This window comes from Leucoraja erinacea, chromosome 21, assembly GCF_028641065.1.
Source record: "Leucoraja erinacea ecotype New England chromosome 21, Leri_hhj_1, whole genome shotgun sequence".
NCBI lineage: Eukaryota > Metazoa > Chordata > Chondrichthyes > Rajiformes > Rajidae > Leucoraja > Leucoraja erinaceus.
In genome coordinates this window covers 11,549,373-11,576,578 of record NC_073397.1, presented here as the reverse complement: position 1 = coordinate 11,576,578, position 27,206 = coordinate 11,549,373, and the positions used below count along the sequence as shown (strand labels likewise).

The 27,206-nt window shown below is 43.5% G+C and overlaps 2 protein-coding genes across 6 annotated transcripts in view; one reads left to right on the top strand and one right to left on the bottom strand.

Annotated features, from left to right (window-relative positions):
• Positions 1–392: 392 nt before the first annotated feature.
• On the bottom strand, positions 393–8,749 carry LOC129707247 (proteasome subunit alpha type-7-like). Its single transcript, XM_055652127.1, has 7 exons — positions 8,472–8,749; positions 5,990–6,116; positions 5,271–5,395; positions 4,488–4,610; positions 3,957–4,076; positions 3,451–3,513; positions 393–566 (listed from the first exon to the last, which is right to left on the bottom strand). Exons 1-7 carry the CDS (start codon positions 8,571–8,573, stop codon positions 477–479), a joined length of 750 nt encoding a protein of 249 aa, XP_055508102.1. The 5' UTR covers positions 8,574–8,749; the 3' UTR covers positions 393–476.
• Positions 8,750–8,892: 143 nt separating this feature from the next.
• The window catches only part of LOC129707246 (calcium-responsive transactivator-like), a 76,532-nt gene continuing 58,218 nt past the window's right edge, over positions 8,893–27,206 (top strand). For 2 of the 5 annotated variants that reach the window (XM_055652124.1, XM_055652121.1), the window contains exons 1-2: positions 8,893–9,121; positions 11,928–12,004. In XM_055652124.1, coding sequence (XP_055508099.1) covers positions 9,053–9,121; positions 11,928–12,004 — 146 coding nt within the window. In that variant the 5' untranslated portion in view covers positions 8,893–9,052. The remainder of the gene's footprint in view (positions 9,122–11,927; positions 12,005–27,206) is intronic. The other 3 variants (XM_055652123.1, XM_055652126.1, XM_055652125.1) reach the window with 2 other exon arrangements.

The window sequence follows — 27,206 nt, the reverse complement described above, 5'->3', positions numbered from 1 at the left end:
GTCCCTTGTGATGGACACTGATCAGAAAAACAGGTTTCAAGAGATAGTCCAAGTGAATTTAAGTCAGGGAGGAAGTTAATGGTAAAGTTACTGAAAGCAATCACTGCTGTACAGGTGCAAGAGGCAGCCCCAATGCAGTGGAGAAAGAGTTGGGGGGGATGGTGTCAGAATACATTTGGAACAAATGTTTGACATAACCAACAAAAAACAGGCATAGCTGGGCCCCATGTGAGTTTTAACTTGAAGAATGTAAGAGGAATCAAAAGAGAAGTTGAGGGCAAGGACAAATTCCACCAGGCAGAGTAGAGGAGAAACTGATTTGGTCTCAAGGATTCTTGTGATGGAGAGAGAAAGCTTAAATTGTACTGAAACAAGTTAATTTCAAACTAATGTTTAGTTGGTTCACAATTGTTTATTCCAGTAATTATAGAAACAAGTAAAATAGTTCAGTTCAAAAGCTTTTTTAAAAAAGTTCTTTAGGTTTTCGGTGCCTTTTTCTTTTCAGCTTCTTCCCGCTCTTTCTCAATTTCTGAAACATGCATTTCAATTTCTTCTGGATTTAAGATCTACGAAAGAAAAAAATACGTGGAATTTAGCTGCATACAAATTTGAATTATATAGACATTTATAGTTCAACAGCTATGATTATAGAAGGAAATCATAAGATACAAGACATTATTGGAATAGGCTATTTCACTTTCCAGATTGTCTGAAACCTCAACTACCAATGGACATTATTGCATTAAAAATGAAATTTTGTTTCCATTGACTATGTTAGACAATATAGATGGGCAGGTGAGCAAATTTGCTAACAAAATTGTGTTGAGTTTTTGACACCATGTCATAGGAAATATGTGGGCATTGAACATAAGTTATGCAGTATACAACATCGGTTGGGCTGCATTTGGAGTATTGCCTGCAGTTCTGGTCGCCCTCACTACAGGAAAGATGTGGAGGCTTTGGCGAGAGTGCAGAGGAGGTTTACCAGAATGCTGCCTGGACTAGAGGGTTTCAGCTACAGCAAGAGGTTCTAAGACTTGGTTTGTGTTTTTTCTGGAATGTCAGATGTTGAGGGGAGACTTGGTAGAAGCACAGTGCCCTCCATAATGTTTGGGACTAAGACACATCATTTATTTATTTGCCTCTGTACTCCACAATTTGAGATTTGTGATCCACAGTAGTTTAATGCAAAATTTACAAAGTGGTGATTAACAGCCTCTTTATGCATACCACTGACCATATATACCATGGTAAATTTGAATAGAACTGAACTGAAAGATGCAGTATGGAAACGGGCCCATTGGCCAACCAGGTCCATGCCGACCTGTTCACACTAAAGGTTCAAAGGTATTTTATTAGTCACATTCACATACACCTAGGTGTAGTGAAGTGAAACGCTTTTTGCCATTTTGCAGCACACAAAAAAAATAGACATAACACCAATGAGTCTTAAACACATAGAACATCCCCCCACAATGACTCCCACCATGAGGGAAGGCACAAAGTCCAGTCCCCAACCCCAGTTCACCCATAGTCGGGCCCATTGAGGCCTCCACAGTTGCCTCTACGGAGGCCCGATGTTCCTGGCCGTTCTCGCCGGGTGATGTTGCTCCGGCGTCGGGAGAGTCCTCCCAGCGGCCTGGGAACCCTGGAACGGCTGCATCCGCACTGGAGGCCGCGGCTTCCGAAGCCGACAAGGCCGCGCCGGTTGGAGCTCCACAACTGGCGATCTCGTCGCGTGATCCCAGGCTCCCGGTATAAAGTCAGCGCCGCCGCCCGCTCCTCAGACCCGCAGCTCCGCGATGTTGTTCCCAGTGGTCTCGGCTCACTGGAGCTCCAGCGCAGCGACCCAGGCAAGGCATCGCCCGCCCCGCGATAGCGCTCCAGCGCTGTGCCGCCACCGAAAGCCGTGCTTCTGGGCGGTACCCGACAGGAAACGCCGCTCCAGGCCCGCTGGTAGGCCGCAAGGACGGGTCGAAGCTGCAGCCTGGAGAAAAGCCACCTCTCCGACCAGGTAGGGACCCTGAAAGGTAGTTTCCCCCTTTCCCCCCCACATAAAAAAAGTCTAGACCTCCAACAAAACACTTTAACTAACTTAAAATAAAAATAAAAAGATGAAGAGACAGACAGCTGCTGGCTGAGCACTAGTCCGTTATCCCATTTTCATGTCCACTCTCTATACACTAGGGGCAAGTTACAGAGGCCAAATTAACCAATTAACCTACAAACCCCACATGTTTTTGGGATGAGTGGGGAAACCGGAGCACATAGAGGAAATGCATAAAAACTTCAGACAGGCAGCTCCCGGACTCAGGATTGAACCTGGTGCTGAAAGGTAGCGGCTCTGCCAGCTATGCCATTTACTTTGAAACCAGTTAAAACCTAGTGCTTAGTTAAGTCATTCCATTAAAAACAAATTGTTTTTAATGGAATCCTCAACTAAAGGATTTTAATGTTGTGTCATAGTTGAGGAGTAGCCCCTTCAGATATTGGCACAGGGGCAGCAACCTCACACACCCCATATACATGTGGAACACGGTCTCCACCTCGTCACAGAAAATACAGGAGGCCGGCAAGCCCATGAACCGGCCCTGTGCATCTCTCTCACTCTCAAGATCCTTTTGAAGCAGCCAAATGGCACTCAGCAGTGGTGATAGGTGCACTGAGTGGCATTAAAGGCTGTCTGTGAGAAGCTGCGGTTACTGTTCGCAACGTCCCATTGATGTCATTGTGGCACTCGGCAGCTGAGAGCCATTGTGATTGGTGCAATGAGTGGCATTGTGATATCATAATTTGAAGCTGCTGGAAAAGGGCTATCTGTGAGAAGCAGTTTTGGCTTAAAAAAAAAAAACTTTAATTGCGAATAACTTTTGAAATAGAGCATGAAATCTGAAGTGAACCTGATGAGGTCATGGAGGGGAACGCGTGTAGCGTTTTGAGGACGATACAATGAATACAGGCAGGCACACACACGATCAGACTTTTATAGGTATAGAGATTTAAGAGCTTTTTTCTTCAGACTGCTCAAATCTGGCTGGTCAACTAGTTTGCTGACATTAGTCCTGGACACCAGAAATGATTTAGAACTGAATTTTTTGAAAATTTGATTGTAATGGCTATAAATGGCAAAATAAAGTTATTTTATAAAGTGCTGGATTTCTGCAGGGAGCTCACTTTTTGGAGAGCAATATTTTGCTGCAAATTGAACTGTTGTGCTGTACAAATTTACCATGGCAACTTTGCACTGGCAGTCACCCCTAATGTAATACTCAAATAAATCAGGGGTGACTGCTAGTAACTATTAGAATTGTAATGTTGTAGACATTTAAAGTGGCTAGGGCAAACTGTAGATTGTCATATTAACACAATCAATAGGAAAACTGGAATGGATAGAGAGTTAAACATACAAATAATAAAATGGTTATTTCTATGCAGTGCCGATGGCATTACCCTTAAGAGTTGTCCATGTTTCATCACCGCCAGTTCAATGTGTTTTCCTCCCGATTGTACAACCTAAAGAAAATTGAGTAGAAGTGAGTTATTTTACCCTTCTTTTAATAAACCTGTGAATGACCAAAATTCATACAGATTAAACTTCTAGAACCATAAATAATTGAGTCAATACTGATAGGAATACACGCTAGAATATAATCTTTGAACATTTGATCAATGATATTTTACAGTCTGATGCTGCAATAATTGTTACTATCTCCCTCTGCCTGACCGCAGGAGAAGTTAGAAAGAGAATACTTTTTTTTAACCTTCCATCACAGTGAGGAGGTGCCTGGAGGAGAGTCACTGTGGTTGATGTTTCTGTTAAATTGTGTTTAGTTGCGTGTATTATTACTTTTTTACTGTTATGACTGCATGGCAAAGACATTTCGTTCAAACTTGTTTTTGAATGACAAATAAAGAAATTCAAATCAATTCAATTGATATTTTCATTGAAATAATACCTCCAATAAAGCCTTGATGGCAAGTTTAATGGTACCGCTGTCTGTGGCAGTGGCCTCTTCATTGTAGTTTTTCTCCAAGAATTCTCGGACAGTCTTTGCACTTCTTCCTATGGCATTGGCCTGAATGTAAAACATGCATGAAATTTGTACATACTGTTCAAGTGACAAACATAAAAGTTTTTTTAAACTCAAGCTAAATTGGTTGTACGATTTGAAAGACTAATGCATTTACATTGTCGAACTTTCTATCTTCTGTTAGGTTACACAGAAATCCCTTCTGGTGATCTAGATGGATTAGCATACAAATATTTCATCTCACATTTGTATCCAGCCCAGATGGATGGCAATGAATTCCTCTCTAAGTGTCTAGCAGGCCCCTAGCAACAATGTCCTTCACCTAGTATATTAAAAAAAGTTAGCATAAGTAAGATCTCTCACAATGCACAATGAATAGTGCACTAATAAATACAAATGGCCATCTTTCAATAAAAATAGGTACACTTGGGGCATCAGAGTTTGCAAACTATTTACCTTCCATTCATGATATGTTCCCGATGGATCAGTTTGATAAAGTCTTGGCGCTCCATCAATGTCAAAACCCACAATCAGTGCAGAAATCCCAAACGGTCGGCGCCCATTACTTTGAGTGTAACGCTGCAAACAGTTTGGAAATGTAGGTCACTGTACATCCCAATTATGACAGTATCTGTGTAATATGTCTTTATCCTTTAATAAATTAAAAGTGGTATAATAGCTCAAATGTGGCATACTAGAATTGGCAGCAGTGTATCTGTAAACAGATATCAATACGGGAGTCAGTAGAAGAGAGAATAACTGGGGAATAAGTATATGAGTTTAGTTTACTCTCGCTTAAAGATACAGCATGGAAACAGCCCCAACGAGTGCACGCTGACCACAGATCACCCATTTACATTAGTTCTATGTTATCACACTCTCTCATCCACTCCCTACACTTTATAAATTTATAGAGGCTTATTAGAGGATGTGGGAGGAAACGGGGAGAATGTGCAAACTTCTCAGACAACACCCAAGGACAAAAATAAAATCCTGGTCTCTGCCATTGAGGCAGCAATTCTACCAGCTGTGTCGCTGTGCCGCCCTGTCCAGTTTCTCGAAAAGGTCAAATTTAATTTTCGTTCATAAATCCTACAATTTACCCATGGCGTTAAGATACAAATGATATTTTATGGTTTTGAGTATTATGACAGAACATTCAAGCTCTACAAGGTAACACAATTTTTTCTCCACTTATGCAGAGAAAATTTAATCTAATATAACGATGTATGAATTTACCTGTTTCAAACTGGCAATAAAGCGTGTGATGTATTCAACCGTGACTGGATCCTCTACAGTGAGTCTATGGCTTTGACACTCCACACGAGCTCTATTTATCACTATCCGGGCATCAGCTGTGAGTCCTACCATAAAGGATATTGAGAGACAACATTTAAGTCACACTGAGGATGATATTGAGCACTGATGAAATATAATAAGCCCTCCACTGAGCTATTCATGTCCACTTTTGGTTTTGGTAAAAGGTGAAACAAGTGATAACAGATCCACCAAGAAGAAGACTTAATTGTTTTTAAAAAAACATCACTTAACAAAGAGCTGGGGTCAAGGAAAGAGCATTCATGTCACGGCCCTGTTTCCACCAATACACACAAGAAGCAACAAGACAGACACCATTGTATGCAGATGCCGAGAAGTATGTTCAGCTCTGGCTGAACAACTTCTAATCTTGTGTGTGGACTCCATCAGAAGACAAAGAGCTAAGATATTGAATGACATTGAACAAACCAGATTCAAATTTCCACCAACTCAACATTTCACAACAAGTAGCAGATCATTATTTCTCCTGCATCCAGTAATAAGACTAAGAATGCATCAATTTCTCCAACCATTGGAAGAAGTGAGCAGTAAATCATCATAGAAAAAAGCTGTAAGATTCTGAAAACAAAACAGAAGAGAGTCAACAAGGTTTCAACATCCCATTCAACATTAGAACCAACCTGCAAAGGCCATACAAACGTTGTCATCCAGTACACAGATCTTCCTTACAGTTCTTTCATCTTGCAATTTGGCTACAGATTTCTTTTCCACTCCAAGGACCACAATTCCTTTTCCTCGCACACTAACCTATTGCGTGAAAGATCAAAGTATTAGTCTAAATAAATGGTTTTGCCATTGTACGTACTACTGGCAAAAATGCATTTTGCCTAAAATAAAGTTTATTGTAAAATACTGTAAACTTAATTACAGACCTCTTTAGTGTCCGTAGTTACATGTGTTATATCTCCTTGGAATCACACTGCTTCTTTTCTAAAGAGTACAGATTTTTTTTTTTTTAATACAGTTTTGAGGTATTTTAATTCAAAATTAAAAAGAAAAGATTGGATTTATTAGTTAATCAGTGGCTTTAAATTATATTTTCACGTAAAGAAATGTTGCTAAGAGATGAATGAGGATGTTCAGACGTTTTTTTTTTATTGATAAGGAGTCCAAAATGTTGCATCAGGTAAATATAGTGAAAGGTGCACTATTTATAAATGACGCAGACCATCTCTAAATGAAATATTAATCGGGATATTAGAGATTTGGCAAGACTTGATGTGCTGGAGATCTTTCTGGTGGTGCCCATTTCTGAAGTTTTTATTTATTAGGGATAGTGCAAATCTCTCTGATCCAGATTCTTTAAGTCCCTTAAACATATTTCCATGACAAAGAAAGGACCTTTGATTCAGGAAGCACATGTTTTCTGATTTGTAAAACGACCTAAAATATGAAAAGGCAAACAGAAAACAATAATACTACAAAATTACATTTTCATTATCTTGCAAGTACTATTGTTAAAGAATGCTGCAAAATTATGGAGTCCGAAGAAGGATCTCAACCCGAAACGTCACCTATCCATAGTCTCCAGAGATGCTGCCTGACCTGCTGAGTTACTCCGGCACTTTGTCTTTATTTTGTAAACCAACATCTGAAGTTCCTTGCATCTACTAGAAAATTGTTGTCAGTAAAATATATGTTTGCAAATCATCGTGGCTATTCCTCGAGGTCAAGGATGATGGTCTACGTTCTGTTGTTTTTATGGACTCTCAGGTGGCGTACGAGTCCAATCCTGGCTTTGAAAGTTCTTCGGCATTCAGGACAGGTCATTCCAGATGGCAGATCGGGCTTTGGTTGTTGCTGCCTCTCTTTCCGTTTTCTTCTCTTTTCTTGTAATTCTGCGGATTTGTTGGCTTCGAAGGTCGCTGTTCTTTCTTGGATGATGGTACGCCAGAGTTTCATGTCCTTGGCATTGGTTTCCAATTGTCGATGTCGATTTCACATTTCTTCATGCTGGCTTTAAAGGCGTCTTTGAATCTCTTCTTTTGTCCGCCTCTTTTACGTTTGCCTTCTTTAAGCTGGGAGTAGAATGTTTGCTTTGGTAGACGCTCGTCTTCCATCCGAACAACATGACCGACCCATCTTAATTTAAGAAAGAACTGACCCATCTTAGTTGGTTCTTGATGTCCAAGGCTTTGATGCTGATATTTAAGCTGTTTCGAAGAAATCGTTGATGGAACTTTTCATGGGTTTACAGATGGCTTTGGTATGTAAATATACTGCTTAACATTAGCAAAATAATATTTATGTTATTTAACAATTATAGGTGGCACAGCGGTAGAGTTGCTGCCTTACAGCAAAATGCAGCGTCAGAGACCCGGGTTCGATCCCGACCACGGGGTCTGTCTGTATGGAGTTTGTAAGTTCTCCCAGTGATCTGCGTGGGTTTTCTCCGAGATCTTCGGTTTCCTCCCACACTCCAAAGACGTACAAGTTTGTCGGTTGGCTTGATAAAAATGTAAAATTGTCCAAGTTGGCGATATGCAGAGTACTGCCCTGCCGACTACAAAATTCAGAAGGTATAACATTTTGCAATTATATAGCATCACTCTGACTGCATGCGAACATTGTGTAGAGCGATGAAATTCCAACGGCTACACGGATGCAGCCTGCAGTCGGAGGGTGGGAGGTGGCCATGATGGTAGACAAGGCATCTAAACTTCAACCCGACGGGAACCCAATGTGTTTAAAGAAATACGAAGCGGAAATAACATGATCAATTGCAAAGGTCAGAAGTAGATAAAGCTGATGTAGTTCGGGCTGCGAGCGCTGGAGGAGCTCGGGTACCACGAGGAAGTAGCCGGCGCCTTGCAAATTCACTTATCGGAAAGTACATTTGGCAATAAATAACCAAGTTGCAGGGTTCCGGGTGGGGATAGGGCTGTAACACATCCAGCAGTTTGGTCACTATAAATCCAAGTCTGTCCTGAAGAGTTGGAGGACAATACATAAGTCACAGTGACTCTGCAATCCTTCCTGCTGGATTTTGCAAAGCTGTTCCGGCAGGAGAAAAGTAAAAGGAAAAGGCCCAAATCCCGCCAGACGAGAGCCCGGGGGTAGGGGGTACATGTGTGAGTGACCGATCAGTTCCCGGGTACTCACCGCGGCCGAGCCTTTCTTCACCGCCTCCTGTGCGTACTCCACCTGGAAGAGGTGGCCGTCCGGGGAGAAGACGGTGATGGCGCGGTCGTAGCTGGCGCTCATGGTGGGCGGGCGGGTGGGCACGCGAGGCGCGAGTGAGCGGACGAAAAGAGGCGCCGCCGCCGCGAGCGGGCCGGGGGGGGCGCGAAACCCGAATGAAACTTCAACCGCCGCGATCCGGCCCTGGGGCGCGAGGAGGGCGAACAATCAACGGACGCAGTCGATAGCAGCGCGAGAACGAAAGTGAAATCAAGCAGCTGTCCCCAGGGCCACCCCTACAATCGCGAATCATCCCGCCCGCCCCTTCCGCTTCGGCGCCGACCACTCGCTGCGCGGGGGAGGGGAGGATGAGGCGGCTGGTGTAGCGGGAGGTGGAGCCTCCAGCCGCCCGTCCGCTCCGCAGCCGCTGTTCCGCAACTGCCCATCCGCACGCTGCCGGTGCAGCCATCCGCAATCACCGGCACCGCTTCCCCCTTCTTGTCAGCCTCGTCGGGGAATCGAATTAAATAAAATACAACGCGAACTGGTGGAAAACAAACATCATGTCCGTGGCCTTTGCATCAGCTCGCCAGCGGGGGAAAGGGGAGGTCACTCAAGCTATCATTCAAAAGGTAAACGTCTTATTATTTATATGCCAACCAGTTATCTATCTCTTGGCGGAAAGAAAAACCTGCAAATAACAATGATTCATTGAAAAATGTAATGCCTGGTTTTGAATGTAATTTAGCAATTGTCATTTATTCTGCAGATGAAATGTGCTATTTTCCATCAGTTTTGAAATGCAGGATTTGATCTTTTCAGATTCTGATTGGGGACAGTAGTGATTTTCACCCCCCCCCCCAACTCTCAGGATTGTGAATGCAGCAGCTCTGAACAAAGCAAGGTGTGATAGTGCAGACACATGGGGCAACGTAGGTCAAGGAGCCAGTACATCGCTTAATTTCAATTTTATGATGCATACATTTGAATTGTCATCCTTTGTGATTGCAAGAAAAAAAATCACTGATCACATCTACTTAACCAAACGATTGCATCCTTATTGCTAACAGGTGCGCGTTCGTCTAAAACAATGCCAAATGTGCAGTTACTTATGTTGCTGCCGAAATCAGATGCAAATCTGAAAAAAACCCTACGTTTTATTTATTTATTTATTAAACGTATCAGGTGGATAGGATGCCAATGGGGTGGATAGGATGTAATCAGTGATTGTCTAATAAAAGTGCTACTTTCGTGAAGAATGGAAACGTTAAAATGGTGAAGGAGGTTGCGTGCTTTTTTGTTGTTTTTTATTAAAAATGTCAGGAGAACGCAACGACCGTCCTAAATAATGAACTAAAACTTGCAATTTGTGATAGTTTAACCATTCTTGCAAATGGAGTTGTGTTTTTCAAAGAAATACAGAGTCGTGTTCATGGTGCTGATGGCAGCTTCTTGCAACCTCGGGTTCTTGACTCCCTTGCTGCCCGTGACGATGTAGTGGGCAGCGAAGCATTTGATTTTTGATTCCTTCTCCCCCACCGCCTAGCCCCCCCGATCGCGGCGCAATTCGCCAAACTTTATCCAGATGGTGCCTAGCGTTGAGTTCTCTGACATTGATGGTAGGGGAGAAGCTGGAACCGGTAAACGGAGTGGTGAGGTTTGAGGATTGGCGACGGTGGGAAATGATGGGTAGTTCGCGGATTAATCATGGCGAAGAAGAAAAGGTGTCAGTGCAAACAGCAATCAACACCTCATCAGCATCCTGTTCAGCAAACCATCGTGCTGCCATCCGATGGACAGGAAGCATTGTTGCTAAACATCCAGCACTTCGCATCTGTCTCTGTCACTGCCGAGGAAACGGCCTCGCTCATGCTAACTGCGTTGCAAACATTTGCCACGGATTGGCCTCTACATGCGTGTAACTAGATCAATATCTTGCTTCATGTCAACTGTAACGGGATTGAACTAATTATGTTCGATGATCGGTGGGGGTTACCTTCTGCATATCGGAGCACAAAGAGATAAAATGGCAAATTAAAAAGGATGCTCATCTCCTTTCACATTATATGTGCGGAAATATTTTCTTACCCACGATTTGGTCAAGTAACCACCAGTGTTAATATTTGCACGATTTCACTCCCTCTTTCGGTAGCTTTCTGCCATCTTGCTTTTGCTGGGAGAAATGGCAAATGAATAGGGGGAATTTTAAAGAAGTTAATCGCATATAATTTGGGAAACTGTTCGGCATCCATTTAATTTTCTATGTTAAATGAACATTAAAACTTGGCTTTGCAAACAACCATGTGGAGAAGAGTGGGATAAGATGTCCTCTTGAAATTAGAAGTTAAATACCAAAACAAATAATAAAGTTTTATGGTTTATTTGTACATGTATATAAAATTAGAACGAGTGTTTACTTTTACATAACTGCTTGATATTTTTCCTCTCTTCCTAACTCCACTCAACGAGCAGCTATTTTATTGCAAGGTCTTAATATCCCGGTTCTCCAGAGTAAAATGTTAAAAATGTTGCAAACTGAGAAGGTGGGCAAATAATTGTGAGCAATTTGTTTTTATATTTAATAATAGGTGGGACCAAGAAATGTATTTTAAAAATCCAGCATTAATGTAAGTTGAAAGCTTGCAAACTTAAGCATTGAATAATTAGCAAGAATGTACAGTTTCAAATTTTGACAGCTCGTAGAATCACCTATAGTTGTTTATCACTAAAATACACGTTGACTCTGAGAGTTTATATACTGTACTAGATGTTGGCTATCTTTCACAGCCCAATGGTTCCAACTTCCAACAAAATCTAATTGGCTTGCTCTCAACTAATTCTATTGCCAAAGCTCAGGGTAGTCCGTAATTTGCAGAATGCCAGTAGAGAAGAATCTCATTCTTCCAGTTTGAAAAATGTATAATTGGACAATATGATAAAATAGTGTTTTTTTGTAATTAGTCTTGACCCTTCATTGTTATCAAATTTGATATAGAACATAACAACAATTTATTATCTTATATATAAGTTGCCTTCAACTGCCCCAGCTGCTAACAGAAAACAGGTTTTGGTTGAAGTTCAAAAATTGCTTTTAAGCACCTAAGTAGAATTCCATTTTGTAAGTTCTGCATTTCCATCAGTGTAAAGGTTGAAACATATTTTTACCTTTGGTTTTTGGGCAGCAGACAGATACTTGAAAATCAGGGTCTTTGTGGACAATTTGTAGCAATAAAATTGAACAGCAAGTCAAGCATTGTAATGATTGGAGGCTGGTCCATAATCAATTTTGTTTATCAAGAGTATTGTATTGTTAATAGTCTGTCAGAACTTTACCCAATTAAAGATATTTTAATGTGAGGTGTACTAATTGATACATATTATAACATTTGGTTTGTAACTAATTGTAACTATTTTTTTTCTAATAATTTCTGGTTTTAGATGTTGGATGAGAACAATCATTTGATACAGTGTATCATGGATTACCAGAGTAAAGGCAAAACTGCAGAATGTTCTCAGTAAGTCTTGTTGTCATTTTGAACTTTGTTCTAAGTGAAAATTTCAAAGACTCGGTTACCATCCTAATCTCCAGAAGACAAGTATGTATGACTATGTGTGTGAATGCAAAAGGCCTGAAAATTTTCTGCTGGATTTAAGTGAAATTGCTTGGGGAATAATTTGATGTCAAAGGAATTTATCTGGCACATTGTAGTAGACTTATTTTGGACATATTCTTTAAATTGACATTTAGTAGTTGGGGCCAGTTGAAATCACACCTAACACAGTGATATACTTGTCTTTTTAAGATAACTGTGAAGTATTATGGCCCTGATGTGGAGAACTTTATCCAAAATAAAGTCAAATATCTGATAGCAATTTTGGTATGATGAATGAGATTAGAATTGTAACAGCAGTGGAAGATCTATTATTAGACCTGCAAGTTTTTTCTTGGTTTAAGTGCTTACATTTTGATCAGGAATGAATGTTTTTAAGTGTTAAGAGTTTTAAATACAGGTTGACATTTTTTTCTAGAACTGAGCTCAGCAAATGTATCATTGTTGTTAAGTAACAACATATTTTAATGTAAGATATTCTCTTACTTTATTCCCTCTCCTGCTACATGATTCCAAGGTGGAAAATAATTGTTGGAGGAACTTGGATAGTGAAACTGCTGAGGTCCTCCAGCAATTAGTGTTTTTTTTTTTTGCTTGAGATTCCAGCATCTGCAGTCTTTTGTATTCCAGGGGTATAAAGCTGCTGTGGATATTAGGTGCAAAAGGCTTACCACTAAAATAAGAAAACTCTTAAGAAGATTATACATTTTCAGAAATCTGCATGTACTGTAGTGGCTTGTGATGCATTCTTGGAAGGTTTTGCTAATTGTATAAACTACTCGCCTATGCTTTGTGGTTTGCTAAATCTCATTATTGACTTGCAACATTGTACCTTCCCCCACCCCCTATCAGCCAAACCAAGTATATGTTCTTCTGTGGCTATTGAATAGAAGGTGGAATTTTATAGGCGATCATTTGCTGAACTTTCAATAGTATAGATATTTCATTACCTGCATAAGAAATGTATTGTTTTTCAAAAGCTTTTTTTTTGGAAAGTAAAGTCAACCTTTTGTATTTTGTGAATTGTGGCTTGAAAGAAAAATATAAATTTCAGCGATATAGGGGAGCAACTTTATGGATTGCAATGCAGAAATGAAGCAGCAGAAACTTTGTCCTATCTCCAAAACAGTCAAGTGATCATTACATTCTACTAAGCACAATCCAAAAAAGTGCCATTATTATTTTTTAAACCATTAAAACCCTTTTACAGTTTGAAAGATAATTTGTTCTGATGCATGATGGTGACTTTAATACATAATTGGTTTTCTTCAAATTAGTATTATTTGTACAGAGTGCTTGCTTTTGAAGTGTATTGTTGAACTGTATTTAATTTGGCATAATGGCACTGATATATTGAGACCTACATAGAACTAATTGAGATATACATACAGAGAGAACAGCAGAGATGGGGCCCTTCTGCCCACCATATCCTTACGGTTCTTTTTGCCCAGCTATATTAATTCCATTTGTCCACATTTGTATTGTTCCATTTCAGTACCTGGTTACAAGCCTGGCAAAAATTGTGAGTGTATCTGACTCCCCCATCAACTCTGGCGAAAAGCTTCTGATATCAATCACTCTGTGTTTTAAAAAAAAAAAAAAAAAAAAAAAATTCTCCCTAATTTCCCTGTACCATTCCTTCCACTCACCTTAAAACTATGCCCTCTAGTTTGTGATATACCCAGCATGGGGAAAAATATTGACTATCTATGCCTCTAATAACTTAATTACCTCTGTCAGGTCATCTCCACCTGTCTTTAGCTCCAGTTTATCCAAGCTCTTCCCATAACTGAAGTTCACCAATTCATGCTTCATCCTGGTGAATCTCCATCTTTCCTAAATGTGGTGGCCGGAACTGCACACAACACTCCAAATACCAATGCTTTTATATTCTACTAGACTAAGTGTGACCCATCGGGTCCCAGTCACACGGGAGGCCTGGTCCTCCAATGCAATCCATTCCCCAATGCAATATTCCACCATGTTGTGAGAGATGGGGGGGGGGGGGGGTGTGGGGGAGAGGGCGGTGGTGTGGGGGGGGGAGCGGGTGGTGTGTGGGGGGGGGAGCGGGTGGTGTGGGGGGATGGGATGTGTGGGGGAGAAGCGGGGAGGGGTAAAGGCGGTGTGTGGGGGGGAGGGGGTGTGTGGGTAGGGTGGGGGGGGGGGGGGGAGGACTCCACACAGCGGCCACCAGCCACAGCACTACACAGCACCTGCCCGACTCCACACAGCGGCTTCCCCCGACTCCACGCAGCGGCTTCCCCCGACTCCACAGCGGCTTGATGACTCAGCCCCGCCTCCGGGGCTTTATTCTCCTTGCCCGGAAGGGACGTTACCTTCATGGTGATTGACAGGCGAGAAGACCAATCTGCTGATCTCACGATTTTATGAACCTTCATAACTTTTGTAATATTCCACCGATTGGGACAAAACTTGGTGCGCTTGGAACAGAGGAGAACGGTGAGTAAGGTGGTGAAAAGGTCCTCGCTATATAGGGTACCGTTTTTGCGCAAATTTAAAAAAGATAGCAAACTGGAAGTGGTCAAGATGAGAGTTTTAGTAATAGTATAAATGCCCCAAGCTTGCATTCATTTTATTAATGTAATTCAATGTAATCTTGTAATTAATTTTCATACCAATATTTACTTTGCTATTGTAGGAGCTTTCTTTTGCTTCAGAGGTTTTATCGATTGTCATTGCCAGTTTGATGATCTAGAACCCTATTTGCATATTGGATTAAAATCATAAAATAACTACAGCACAGAAGGTAGCCATTCAATCTGCTTAATCTTTGTACAGATACATTAAAATGCAGCAAATTGGAGCTAGCTTAGACCATTTGACCTTCAGAATAAAAGGACATGCCTTTAGAAAGGAGATGAGGAGGAATGTCTTTAGTCAGAGAGTGGTAAATCTGCGGAACTCACTGCCACAGATGGATGTGGAGACCAAGTCACTAGGTATTTTTAAAATGGAGATTGATGGGCTCTTGATTATTAAAGGTGTCAAAAGTTAAGGGGAGAAGGCAGGAGATTAGGGTTGAGGGTGAAAGGTAGATCAATCATGATTGAATGACGGAGTAGACTTGATGGGCCGACTGGCCTAATTCTGCTCCTATGACTGATGAACTTCAAATCTGTTCCATTGTTTAATAGGATAATGATCATCTATTTCAATTTGCTCACCCTCTGCAAAACCCTTGAACTGCCACGTATTCTTCCTTTCCACCAACCGTCTGCCTCCACAGTGTTGTTATCCATCTCACTATCCTTCCACGTTTTGTGTCAGATTCAGATTTGGAAATTTATAATTTTTGCAATATATGATAATAATTTATTATGTCCAATGAAAGCCTGAACAGCAAGTAAGAATAGCAATAGAATAATCCACCGTTGGAGACTTGTTGTACAATTCAATTAGATTATGGCTGGTTTGCATCTTAATTTAATTTACTTACCTTATTCCATATCTATTAATATCTAAATACACAACTCTCTCTAAAACAATTAACTTACCTCCAACTTCACAAGTTTTTTGGCAGAAAGAATCCAGTCTTTTGTGTGAAATAGCATTTGACATAATCAACGACTGATGTGGCTATATTTAATGCAATGCCTCATTTCTTGATGTTCCACGAGAGAAGCTATTTGGCTACTTTATTCACTTATTTTAGAAAATCTGACCATTTAAATAAATGACATTTGATGTCTTTTATTTGCTTACTTTGAATATACTTTTTTTTGCTCCTGCATTCCTTTCCATTTTGTTCCCGTCTCCTATTAATATTATTGTTTATTATCCAAATTCAGTATTTTATGTGCAATTCTGACACTTTAATAAGCCAATTTTCTGCCTTGCTCATAATATCAAATTGGAGGCAAGAGTTCATGACATAATAGCTGGGAGATCCAGTATAATCTTCAGATATGGAGAGTAATATTGTTAATTCAGAAACAATGGTTCTGAACTTAAAGAAAGGTAACTTTGAGGGTATGAGACGTGAATTGGCCAAGATTGACTGGCAATTAATTCTAAAAGGGTTTACGGTGGATATGCAATGGAAGACATTTAAAGGCTGCATGGATGAACTACAAAAATTGTTCATCCCAGTTTGGCAAAAGAATAAATCAGGGAAGGTAGTACATCCATGGATAACAAGGGAAATCAGGGATAGTATCAAAGCGAAGGATGATGCGTACAAATTAGTCAGAAAAAGCAGCCTACCGGAGGACTGGGAGAAATTCAAAGATCAGCAGAGGAGGACAAAGGGCTTAATTAGGAAAGGAAAAATAGATTATGAAAGAAAACTGGCAGGGAACATAACAACTGACTGCAAAAGTTTTTATAGATATGTGAAAAGAAAGAGATTAGTTAAAACAAATGTAGGTCCCTTGCAGTCAGAAACAGGTGAGTTGATCATGGGGAACAAGGATATGGCGGACCAATTGAATAACTACTTTGGTTCCGTCTTCACTAAGGAAGACATAAATAATTTGCCGGAAATAGCAGGGGACCGCGGGTCAAAGGAGTTGGAGGAATTGAGTGAAATCCAGGTTAGCCGGGAAGTGGTGTTGGGTAAATTGAATGGATTAAAGGCCGATAAATCCCCAGGGCCAGATAGGCTGCATCCCAGAGTACTTAAGGAAGTAGCTCCAGAAATAGTGGATGCATTAGTAATAATCTTTCAAAACTCTTTAGATTCTGGAGTAGTTCCTGAAGATTGGCGGGTAGCAAAGGTAACCCCACTTTTTAAGAAGGGAGGGAGAGAGAAAATGGGGAATTACAGACCAGTTAGTCTAACATCGGTAGTGGGGAAACTGCTAGAGTCAGTTATTAAAGATGGGATAGCAGCACATTTGGAAAGTGGTGAAATCATTGGACAAAGTCAGCATGGATTTACGAAAGGTAAAACATGTCTGACAAATCTTATAGAATTTTTCGAGGATGTAACTAGTAGCGTGGATAGGGGAGAACCAGTGGATGTGGTGTATCTGGACTCCCAGAAGGCTTTTGACAAGGTCCCACATAAGAGATTAGTATACAAACTTAAAGCACAAGGCATTGGGGGTTCAGTATTGATGTGGATAGAGAACTGGCTGGCAAACAGGAAGCAAAGAGTAGGAGTAAACGGGTCCTTTTCACAATGGCAGGCAGTGACTAGTGGGGTACCGCAAGGCTCAGTGCTGGGACCCCCAGCTATTTACAATATATATTAATGATCTGGATGAGGGAATTGAAGGCAATATCTCCAAGTTTGCGGATTACACTAAGCTGGGGGGCAGTGTTAGCTGTGAGGAGGATGCTAGGAGACTGCAAGGTGACTTGGATAGGCTGGGTGAGTGGGCAAATGTTTGGCAGATGCAGTATAATGTGGATAAATGTGAGGTTATCCATTTTGGTGGCAAAAACGGGAAAGCAGACTATTATCTAAATGGTGGCCGACTAGGAAAAGGGGAGATGCAGCGAGACCTGGGTGTCATGGTACACCAGTCATTGAAAGTAGGCATGCAGGTGCAGCAGGCAGTGAAGAAAGTGAATGGTATGTTAGCTTTCATAGCAAAAGGATTTGAGTATAGGAGCAGGGAGGTTCTACTGCAGTTGTACAGGGTCTTGGTGAGACCACACCTGGAGTATTGCGTACAGTCTTGGTCTCCAAATCTGAGGAAGGACATTATTGCCATAGAGGGAGTGCAGAGAAAGGTTCACCAGACTGATTCCTGGGATGTCAGGACTGTCTTATGAAGAAAGACTGGATAGACTTGGTTTATACTCTCTAGAATTTAGGAGATTGAGAGAGGGATCTTATAGAAACGTACAAAAAGTTCTTAAGGGGTTGGACAGGCTAGATGCAGGAAGATTGCTCCCGATGTTGGGGAAGTCCAGGACAAGGGGTCACAGCTTAAGGATAAGGGGGAAATCCTTTAAAACCGAGATGAGAAGAACCTTTTTCACACAGAGAGTGGTGAATCTCTGGAACTCTCTGCCGCAGAGGGTAGTCGAGGCCAGTTCATTGGCTATATTTAAGAGGGAGTTGGATGTGGCCCTTGTGGCTAAGGGGATCAGAGGGTATGGAGAGAAGGCAGGTACGGGATACTGAGTTTGATGATCAGCCATGATCATATTGAATGGCGGTGCAGGCTCGAAGGGCCAAATGGCCTACTCCTGCACCTAATTTCTATGTTTCTATATGGGGTAACTCGTTGAGAGTTAAGCTCTAGGATGCTGCTACCAAACCATGAATGTTTAATAAAGTAGGATGATATAGATTAATAGTTATTTGAAGTTTATTTTTTAAAGTGTTACAAGAGGTTCAGTAGAATTTTAATTTCACTGATTGCTACAAAAACATCGTCAAAAATTGTCAAGGGAGCAGTTAGCAAACAAAGCTGTTCTGAGTTCAATTGTTCTTGGAAACTTGTACCTGGTTAATAAATTCTAATTATTAGTGCCAACCAGTTTCACAATGGATCTGGAGTCATTTTTAAGCTTTTGTCCATTCACAGTGTACTGGAATGGCCAAACTGAGGGCAGAAGGACGATACGTAATTTGGGAGCTTTTGTCATGCTACAATATTCATTCATTTATACATTGCATTAATCAATACTTTTCCATAGTTTGTGGCAAAGATACTAGAGGTTGTGGTCAGGAGTATACATTGTCTGCACTTGCAGCATACTTGGTACCAACTCTGTAACTTTGTTAAAGAATTCTGCATTTGCAGAGGCTTTAGTCTCTATTTCAGGCTGGACTTAACTAGACACTGTGTAGTTGGTTGTTGGAAGCAAAATGTTAGTAAATTCTCACAGATGTAGCTCACTTGTGAGATGAGTATATTGAAAGGTTGGCTAAAATCTAGTACTTACAGTGCCCTCCATAATGTTTGGGACAAAGACCCATCATTTATTTATTTGCCTCTCAACTCCACAATTTGAGATTTATAATAGAAAAAATCATGTGTGGTTAAAGTGCACATTGTCAGATTTTAATCAACGCCATTTTTATACATTTTGGTTTCACCACGTACAAATTATAGCTGTGTTTATACATAGTCCCCCCCATTTCAGGGCACCGTAATGTTTAGGGGACACGGCTTCACAGGTGTATGTAATTGCTCAGGTGTGTTTAAATGCCTCATTAATGCAGGTATAAGAGAGCTCTAAGTGTGTAGTCTTTCCTCCAGCCTTTCCATCACCTTTGGATACTTTTATTGCTGTTTATAAACATGAGGACCAAAGTTGTGCCAATGAAAGTCAAAGAAGCCATTGTGAGACTGAGAAGCAAGAATAAAACTGTTGGAGACATCAGCCCAAACCTTAGGCTTACCAAAATCAACTGTTTGGGACATCATTAAGAAGAAAGAGAGCACTGGTGAGCTTATTAATCACAAAGGGACTGGCAGGCCTAGGAAGACCTCCACAGCTGATGACAGAAGTCTCTTTAATAAAGAAAAATCCCAAAACACTTGTCTGACAGATCAGAAACGCTCTTCAGGAATCAGGTGTGGATTTGTCAATGGCCACTGTCTGCAGAAGACTTCGTGAACACTGCAAGAGGCTACACTGCAAGATGCAAACCACTGGTTAGTTGCAAAAATAGGATGGCCAGGTTACAGTTTGCCAAGAAGTACTTAAAAGAGCAACCACAGTTCTGGAAAAAGGTCTTGTGGACAGATGAGACAAAGATTAACATATCAGAGTGATGGCAAAGATCCAAACCATGCAATCTCACCTGTGAAACATGGTGGTGGGGGTGCTATGGCTTGGGCATGTATGGCTGCTGAAGGTACTGGCTCACTTATCTTCATTGATGATACAACTGCTGATGGTGGTAGCATAATGAATTCTGAAGTGTACAGACACATCCTTTCTGCTTGTTCAAACAAATGCCTCAAAACTCATTGGCCGGTGGTTCATTCTACAGTAAGACAATGATCCCAAACATACTGCCAAAGCTAAAAAATGGCCAAGTCAATCGCCTGATCTGAACCCAATTGAGCATGCCTTTTATATGCTGAAGAGAAAACTGAAGGGGGCTAGTGCCTAAAACAACTATAAGCTAAAGATGGCTGCAATACAGACCTGGCAGAGCATCACCAGAAAAGACTCCCAGCAACTGGTGCTGTCCATGAATCACAGACTTCAAGCAGTCATTGCATGCAAAGGATATGCAACAAAATACTAAACATGGCTACTTTCATTTACATGACATTCCTGTGTACAAAATATTATGATGCCCTGAAATGGATGGACTATGTATAAACGCTGCTGTAATTTCTACTGCCTCTCTGCCCCCCCCCCTTCCCTCTCTGCCCCCCCCTTCCTCTCTGCCCCCCCCCCTTCCTCTCTGCCCCCCCCTTCCTCTCTGCCCCCCCTTCCTCTCTGCCCCCCCTTCCCTCTGCCCCCCTTCCCCCTGCCCCCCCTCCTCTCTGCCCCCCCCTTCCTCTCTGCCCCCCCCTTCCTCTCTGCCCCCCCTTCCTCTCTGCCCCCCCTTCCTCTCTGCCCCCCCCTCCTCTCTCTGCCCCCCCCCTTCCTCTCTGCCCCCCCTTTGCCTCTCTCTCTGCCCCCCCTTCCTCTCTCCTCTCCTTCCTCTCTGCCCCCCCTTCCTCTCTGCCCCCCCTTCCTCTCTTGCCTCTTCCTCTCTGCCCCCCTTCCTCTCTGCCCCCCCCTTCCTCTCTGCCCCCCCTTCCTCTCTGCCCCCCCCTTCCTCTCTGCCCCCCCCCTTCCTCTCTGCCCCCCCCCTTCCTCTCTGCTGCCCCCCCTTCCTCTCTGCCCCCCCCCTTCCTCTCCTCTCCCCCCCCTCCTCTCTGCCCCCCCCCCTCTCCTCTCCCCCCCCCCCTCCTCTCTGCCCCCCCCTTCCTCTCTGCCCCCCCCCTTCCTCTCTGCCCCCCCCCCCCCTCTGCCCCCCCTTCCTCTCTTCCCCCCCCCCTTCCTCTCTGCCCCCCCCCTTCCTCTCTGCCCCCCCCCTTCCTCTCTGCCCCCCCCCTTCCTCCTCTGCCCCCCCCCCCCCTTCCTCTCTCTGCCCCCCCTTCCTCTCTGCCCCCCCTTCCTCTCTGCCCCCCCCTTCCTCTCTGCCCCCCCCCTTCCTCTCTCTGCCCCCCCCCCTCCTCTCTGCCCCCCCTTCCTCTCTGCCCCCCCCCTTCCTCTCTGCCCCCCTCCCCTCCTCTCTGCCCCCCCCTTCCCCCCCCCCCTTCCCTCTCTCTGCCCCCCTTCCTCTCTGCCCCCCCCTTCCTCTCTGCCCCCCCCCTTCCTCTCTGCCCCCCCCTTCCTCTCTGCCCCCCCCCCCCTTCCTCTCTGCCCCCCCCTTCCTCTCTGGCCCCCCCTTCCTCTCTGCCCCCCCCTCCTCTCCCCCCCCCCTTCCTCTCTGCCCCCCCCTTCCTCTCTGCCCCCCCCTTCCTCTCTGCCCCCCCCTCTTCCTCTCTGCCCCCCCCCCTTCCTCTCCTCTCTGCCCCCCCCCTTCCTCTCTGCCCCCCCCCCCCCCCCCCCCCCCTCTCTCTCTGCCCCCCCCCCCTTCCTCTCTCTCCCCCCCCCCCCCCCTCTCTCCCCCCCTCCTCTCTCTGCCCCCCTCCCTCCTCCCCCCTCTCTCCCCCCCCCCCCCCATTCCTCTCTGCCCCCCCCCCATTCCTCTCTGCCCCCCCCTTCCTCTCTGCCCCCCCTTCCTCTCTGCCCTCCCCCCTTCCCTCTCTAGGGAATCCCCCTCTTCCCCCCCCCCCCCCCTCCACCTCTCCCCTCCTCCCCTCTTCTCTCCCCCCCCCCCCCCCTCTCCAACCTCGCGTTGAGGGGACAGGACCCAACAGGTCCCCCTTGGTCTAGTGTATTCTAAATTTTATCTCATTCTTTGTGTACTTAGCACTCATCACTGCATTTATAGTTGTATTTATCATTGCTCTTTTGAGCTTCATGTGAATGAGGAATTTCATTGCACTAATCTGAATCTGGAGATTTTTCCTTTTTTGCCCAAATGTTTACAATTTTACCTGGGAGGGTTGATGTCTTGAAATAATGTCAGGAAATTGTGAATCTCAACTCTATAATTCAGCTCTTTGGTCCATGTTTGGACCAAGGGTGTGTTGAAGTAAGAAACCAGATGGTTCTTGCAGAATTTAAACTGGACATGGGAGAGAAGGTGCAAATTGATAGCACTCTTGACAGTGCAGGGCTCTCGCTTAACTTTTTCCCCCTGTTGCCAGCCGGGCAACCATGGCAGCCTTTTAGGTTGCCAAATGACAGTTTAGGTGATTATTTAAGATATCTTGCATGACGTGTACTCGGACGAAGTGCGTAGTTACCAGTCAGAATTATGCTCAATGAAGCATTCACATATTATTTCTGCTTCAAATAAAGTCACAAACAACATATTCACCATTCAAGACATGATATATACCACAATGAAATGCAGCACAATTATAATACGGTATCAACTCTTTTTACACATTGCAATTAATGCAATTTTTATTAATTCTATCCACTTCCAAACAAAAATGTAGTTGGATTATTCAGCATATGATTAACCTGTGTCAATAAGTCCTGGACCTTGATAACATATATGCTTAACCATGCACACTACAGATTGATGCAAGCATGTTTTCTGTGAAGGACCGAAAGTTATCATGACATGGCCATAGCATAGGTCGTTATTGCTATTGGTACAGAAACACTCTCGCTTCCCACATAATTTATCCACAACAAAATATACAGGTTGCAAGGAATTTTCTAAAGGCATTTTATGATAATAGCTGTTAAAACTGACTATACCCATCTGACAGGTTAAACATTACACTAACTGACAAGAGATGGCTAAAGGACATAAATGCAGCAAATGTTCTTTTGGTAATATATTTAAAGGTGTCAAGACGCCACATTACCGGACATTCAGATTAGATGTATGTGGCAATGAAGATACCCAGTTTGTAAGCAACAATTTTTTTTTAAATTGGTGATAAATGCTTTTTCCATCACTCCCTCTTCAGAATTAACGTTAAAATTTCAACTGAAATATCTCCTACCAAGCTTGTGATGTATACGACTGATTGTAGATGTAAAACCTGGATAAATCCAACGTATAGTTGTTAATGTTGCTCATTAAATAACTACAGTACTGATACTCCATATATAGAGCATTGATTTGCCATTAAAATGAATTCTGTAATAACGGGTCAGTGACAGTCAAACACTGCGGTTTTAATGTTTCACGTGTTCACAATTTAATGAATCCATCTTTATGGATTAAAACAAAGAATAACATTGGGAATTAAAACATATTAGTGCGTGTTGGTTGGAGTAGCTAAAATTGTGAGGGGAGAGCGCGGGGGATGTCAATGGGGTTGAATGGGGGGGGATAGAAACATAGAAATTAGGTGCAGGAGTAGGCCATTCGGCCCTTCGAGTCTGCACCGCCATTCAATATGATCATGGCTGATCATCCAACTCAGTATCCCGTACCTGCCTTCTCTCCATACCCCCTGATCCCCTTAGCCACAAGGGCCACATCTAACTCCCTCTTAAATATAGCCAATGAACTGGCCTCAACTACCCTCTGTGGCAGAGAGTTCCAGATTCACCACTCTCTGTGTGAAAAAAGTTCTTATCATCTCGGTTTTAAAGGATTTCCCCCTTATCCTTAAGCTGTGACCCCTTGTCCTGGACTTCCCTAACATCGGGAACAATCCTCCTGCATCTAGCCTGTCCAACTCCTTAAGAATTTTGTAAGTTTCTATAAAATCCCCTCTCAATCTCCTAAATTCTAGAGAGTATAAACCAAGTCTATCCAGTCTTTCTTCATAAGATAGTCCTGACATCCCAGGAATCAGTCTGGTGAACCGTCTCTGCACTCCCTCTATGGCAATAATGTCCTTCCTCAGATTTGGAGACCAAAACTGTACGCAATACTCCAGGTGTGGTCTCACCAAGACCCTGTACAACTGCAGTAGAACCTCCCTGCTCCTATACTCAAATCCTTTTGCAATGAAAGCTAACATACCATTCGCTTTCTTTACTGCCTGCTGCACCTGCATGCCTACCTTCAATGACTGGTGTACCATGACACCCAGGTCTCGCTGCATCTCCCCCTTTCCCAATCGGCCACCATTTAGATAATAGTCTGCTTTCCCGTTTTTGCCACCAAAATGGATAACCTCACATTTATCCACATTATACTGCATCTGCCAAACATTTGCCCACTCACCCAGCCTATCCAAGTCACCTTGCAGTCTCCTAGCATCCTCCTCACAGCTAACACTGCCCCCCCCAGCTTAGTGTCATCCGCAAACTTGGAGATATTGCCTTCAATTCCCTCATCCAGATCATTAATATATATTGTAAATAGCTGGGGTCCCAGCACTGAGCCTTGCGGTACCCCACTAGTCACGGCCTGCCATTGTGAAAAGGACCCGTTTACTCCTACTCTTTGCTTCCTGTTTGCCAGCCAGTTCTCTATCCACATCAATACTGAACCCCCAATGCCTTGTGCTTTAAGTTTGTATACTAATCTCTTATGTGGGACCTTGTCGAAAGCCTTCTGGAAGTCCAGATACACCACATCCACTGGTTCTCCCCTATCCATGCTACTAGTTACATCCTCGAAAAATTCTATAAGATTCGTCAGACATGATTTACCTTTCGTAAATCCATGCTGACTTTGTCCAATGATTTCACCACTTTCCAAATGTGCTGCTATCCCATCTTTAATAACTGACTCTAGCAGTTTCCCCACTACCGATGTTAGACTAACTGGTCTGTAATTCCCCATTTTCTCTCTCCCTCCCTTCTTAAAAAGTGGGGTTACGTTTGCTACCCGCCAATCTTCAGGAACTACTCCAGAATCTAAAGAGTTTTGAAAGATTATTACTAATGCATCCACTATTTCTGGAGCTACTTCCTTAAGTACTCTGGGGTGCAGCCTATCTGGCCCTGGGGATTTATCGGCCTTTAATCCATTCAATTTACCCAACACCACTTCCCGGCTAACCTGGATTTCACTCAATTCCTCCAACTCCTTTAACCCGCGGTCCCCTGCTATTTCCGGCAAATTATTTATGTCTTCCTTAGTGAAGACGGAACCAAAGTAGTTATTCAATTGGTCCGCCATATCCTTGTTCCCCATGATCAATTCACCTGTTTCTGACTGCAAGGGACCTACATTTGTTTTAACTAATCTCTTTCTTTTCACATATCTATAAAAACTTTTGCAGTCAGTTGTTATGTTCCCTGCCAGTTTTCTTTCATAATCTATTTTCCCTTTCCTAATTAAGCCCTTTGTCCTCCTCTGCTGATCTTTGAATTTCTCCCAGTCCTCCGGTATGCTGCTTTTTCTGGCTAATTTGTACGCATCATCCTTCGCTTTGATACTATCCCTGATTTCCCTTGTTATCCATGGATGTACTACCTTCCCTGATTTATTCTTTTGCCTAACTGGTATGAACAATTTTTGTAGTTCATCCATGCAGCCTTTAAATGTCTTCCATTGCATATCCACCGTCAACCCTTTTAGAATTAATTGCCAGTCAATCTTGGCCAATTCACGTCTCATACCCTCAAAGTTACCTTTCTTTAAGTTCAGAACCATTGTTTCTGAATTAACAATGTCACTCTCCATCCTAATGAAGAACTCAACCATATTATGGTCACTCTTGCCCAAGGGGGCACGTACAACAAGATTGCTAACTAACCCTTCCTCATTACTCAATACCCAGTCTAAAATAGCCTGCTCTCTCGTTGGTTCCTCTACATGTTGATTTAGATAACTATCCCGCATACATTCCAAGAAATCCTCTTCCTCAGCACCCCTGCCAATTTGATTCACCCAATCTATATGTAGATTGAAGTCACCCATTATAACTGTTTTGCCTTTGTTGCACGCATTTCTAATCTGTGAAGGATGGATGGATGGATGGATGGATGGGGGGAGCAGTGCATGATGAAGGGGAGAAGCAGTGCAGGATGGATGGGAAGGGGGGTCACTACAGGATGAATTGGGGGACCAGTGTAGGATTGATGGGGAGTGGCGGCAAAATCAATGCGAGGTGGATAGGGAGATCAGTGCAGGATGAATAGATGGGGGGGGGGGGGGGGGAAGGAGGGGAGTGGAAGGGGCGTACGAGAGAGAGAGAGAGGAAGGGGCAGAGGAGGTGGGAAGGAAGGCCAGCACTCCTCGGACAACACCTGTCAGGCACGGAAATCGCAATCAAAATATGGAGGGGACCGCGGACAGAATGTCTTGGCAGCCGCGCGCGCATGCACACACACTCACGAGGCTTTGGAGGCTCAATCCAGCGCTAAATGCAGCTCAACTGTGCCTGTCTTGCCCAAAGACACTGGAGGAGCTCCTCTATAATCTTTGGTCTCGCCTGCAGCCCTGTCTCAATCCAGACAGGCAGAGTGAGCTGGGTTTAGCGCTGTTTCTCTGCACTGGCTGTGGGGCACCGCTCCCGTCTGACTCCCGATGTCTCTGGCCACCCCCAGGGGAGTGGGGGGGTCTCCCGGGTGGGGAAGGTGATGGCCCAGTGGCGGTTTGGCAGAGATTGCAGCGCTGGAGACCGGGATTGATCCTGACTGCGGTGCAGGTCTCATCTCCCTCCTCCAATCACTGCGCGCTATCTCCCCTACCCCCCTACTCTACTTCCGCCACTGACCGACACCTCCCTCCTCCAAGGGTCTGTTTTGAAAGCACCATTGGCGGAGTGGCAGCAGCGGCCGCTACCAGGCCGTGCGGGAGGAGAAGGAGATGGAGCCGTCGCCGCTGCTGCTGTGCGGGGCCCGTCATTCGCTCCGACCCTCCGTCACGCCACACTTCGTATCTTTCCAACAACCGTCGCCGACACAAAACGTCACGCTCCTTTTCTCCAGAGATGCTGCCGGACCCGCGAAGTTACTCCAGTTTTTTGTGTCTATCTTTGGTATAAACCAAGTTGCCAAGCCGGGCAAAACGACTCGCCGTTTAGGTTGCCCGGTGGCACTCTGAGTGGTCAGTGGCACCCGGGCAACCATTAATTTCGAGCCCTTCAGTGGTTTCCAGCACTTTGCTGATAATTAATTGAGTGGTAATTAGATAAATTGGATTTGTCCTGCCTTTTTTGAACAAGATATATCTGAGCAACTTTCCATATTGCCA

What these genes read in the sequence shown, in the direction of transcription:
- LOC129707247 (XM_055652127.1), bottom strand. Translation starts at nt 8,573, where the DNA reads ATGAGCGCCAGCTACGACCGCGCCATCACCGTCTTCTCCCCGGACGGC. An exon ending in CGTTTGTATGGCCTTTGCAG is followed by an intron (nt 5,396 to 5,989) that starts GTTGGTTCTAAT and finishes CCTTTATGGTAG; the next exon opens with GACTCACAGCTGATGCCCGG. An exon ending in TTATTGCCAGTTTGAAACAG is followed by an intron (nt 4,611 to 5,270) that starts GTAAATTCATAC and finishes AACTGTTTGCAG; the next exon opens with CGTTACACTCAAAGTAATGG.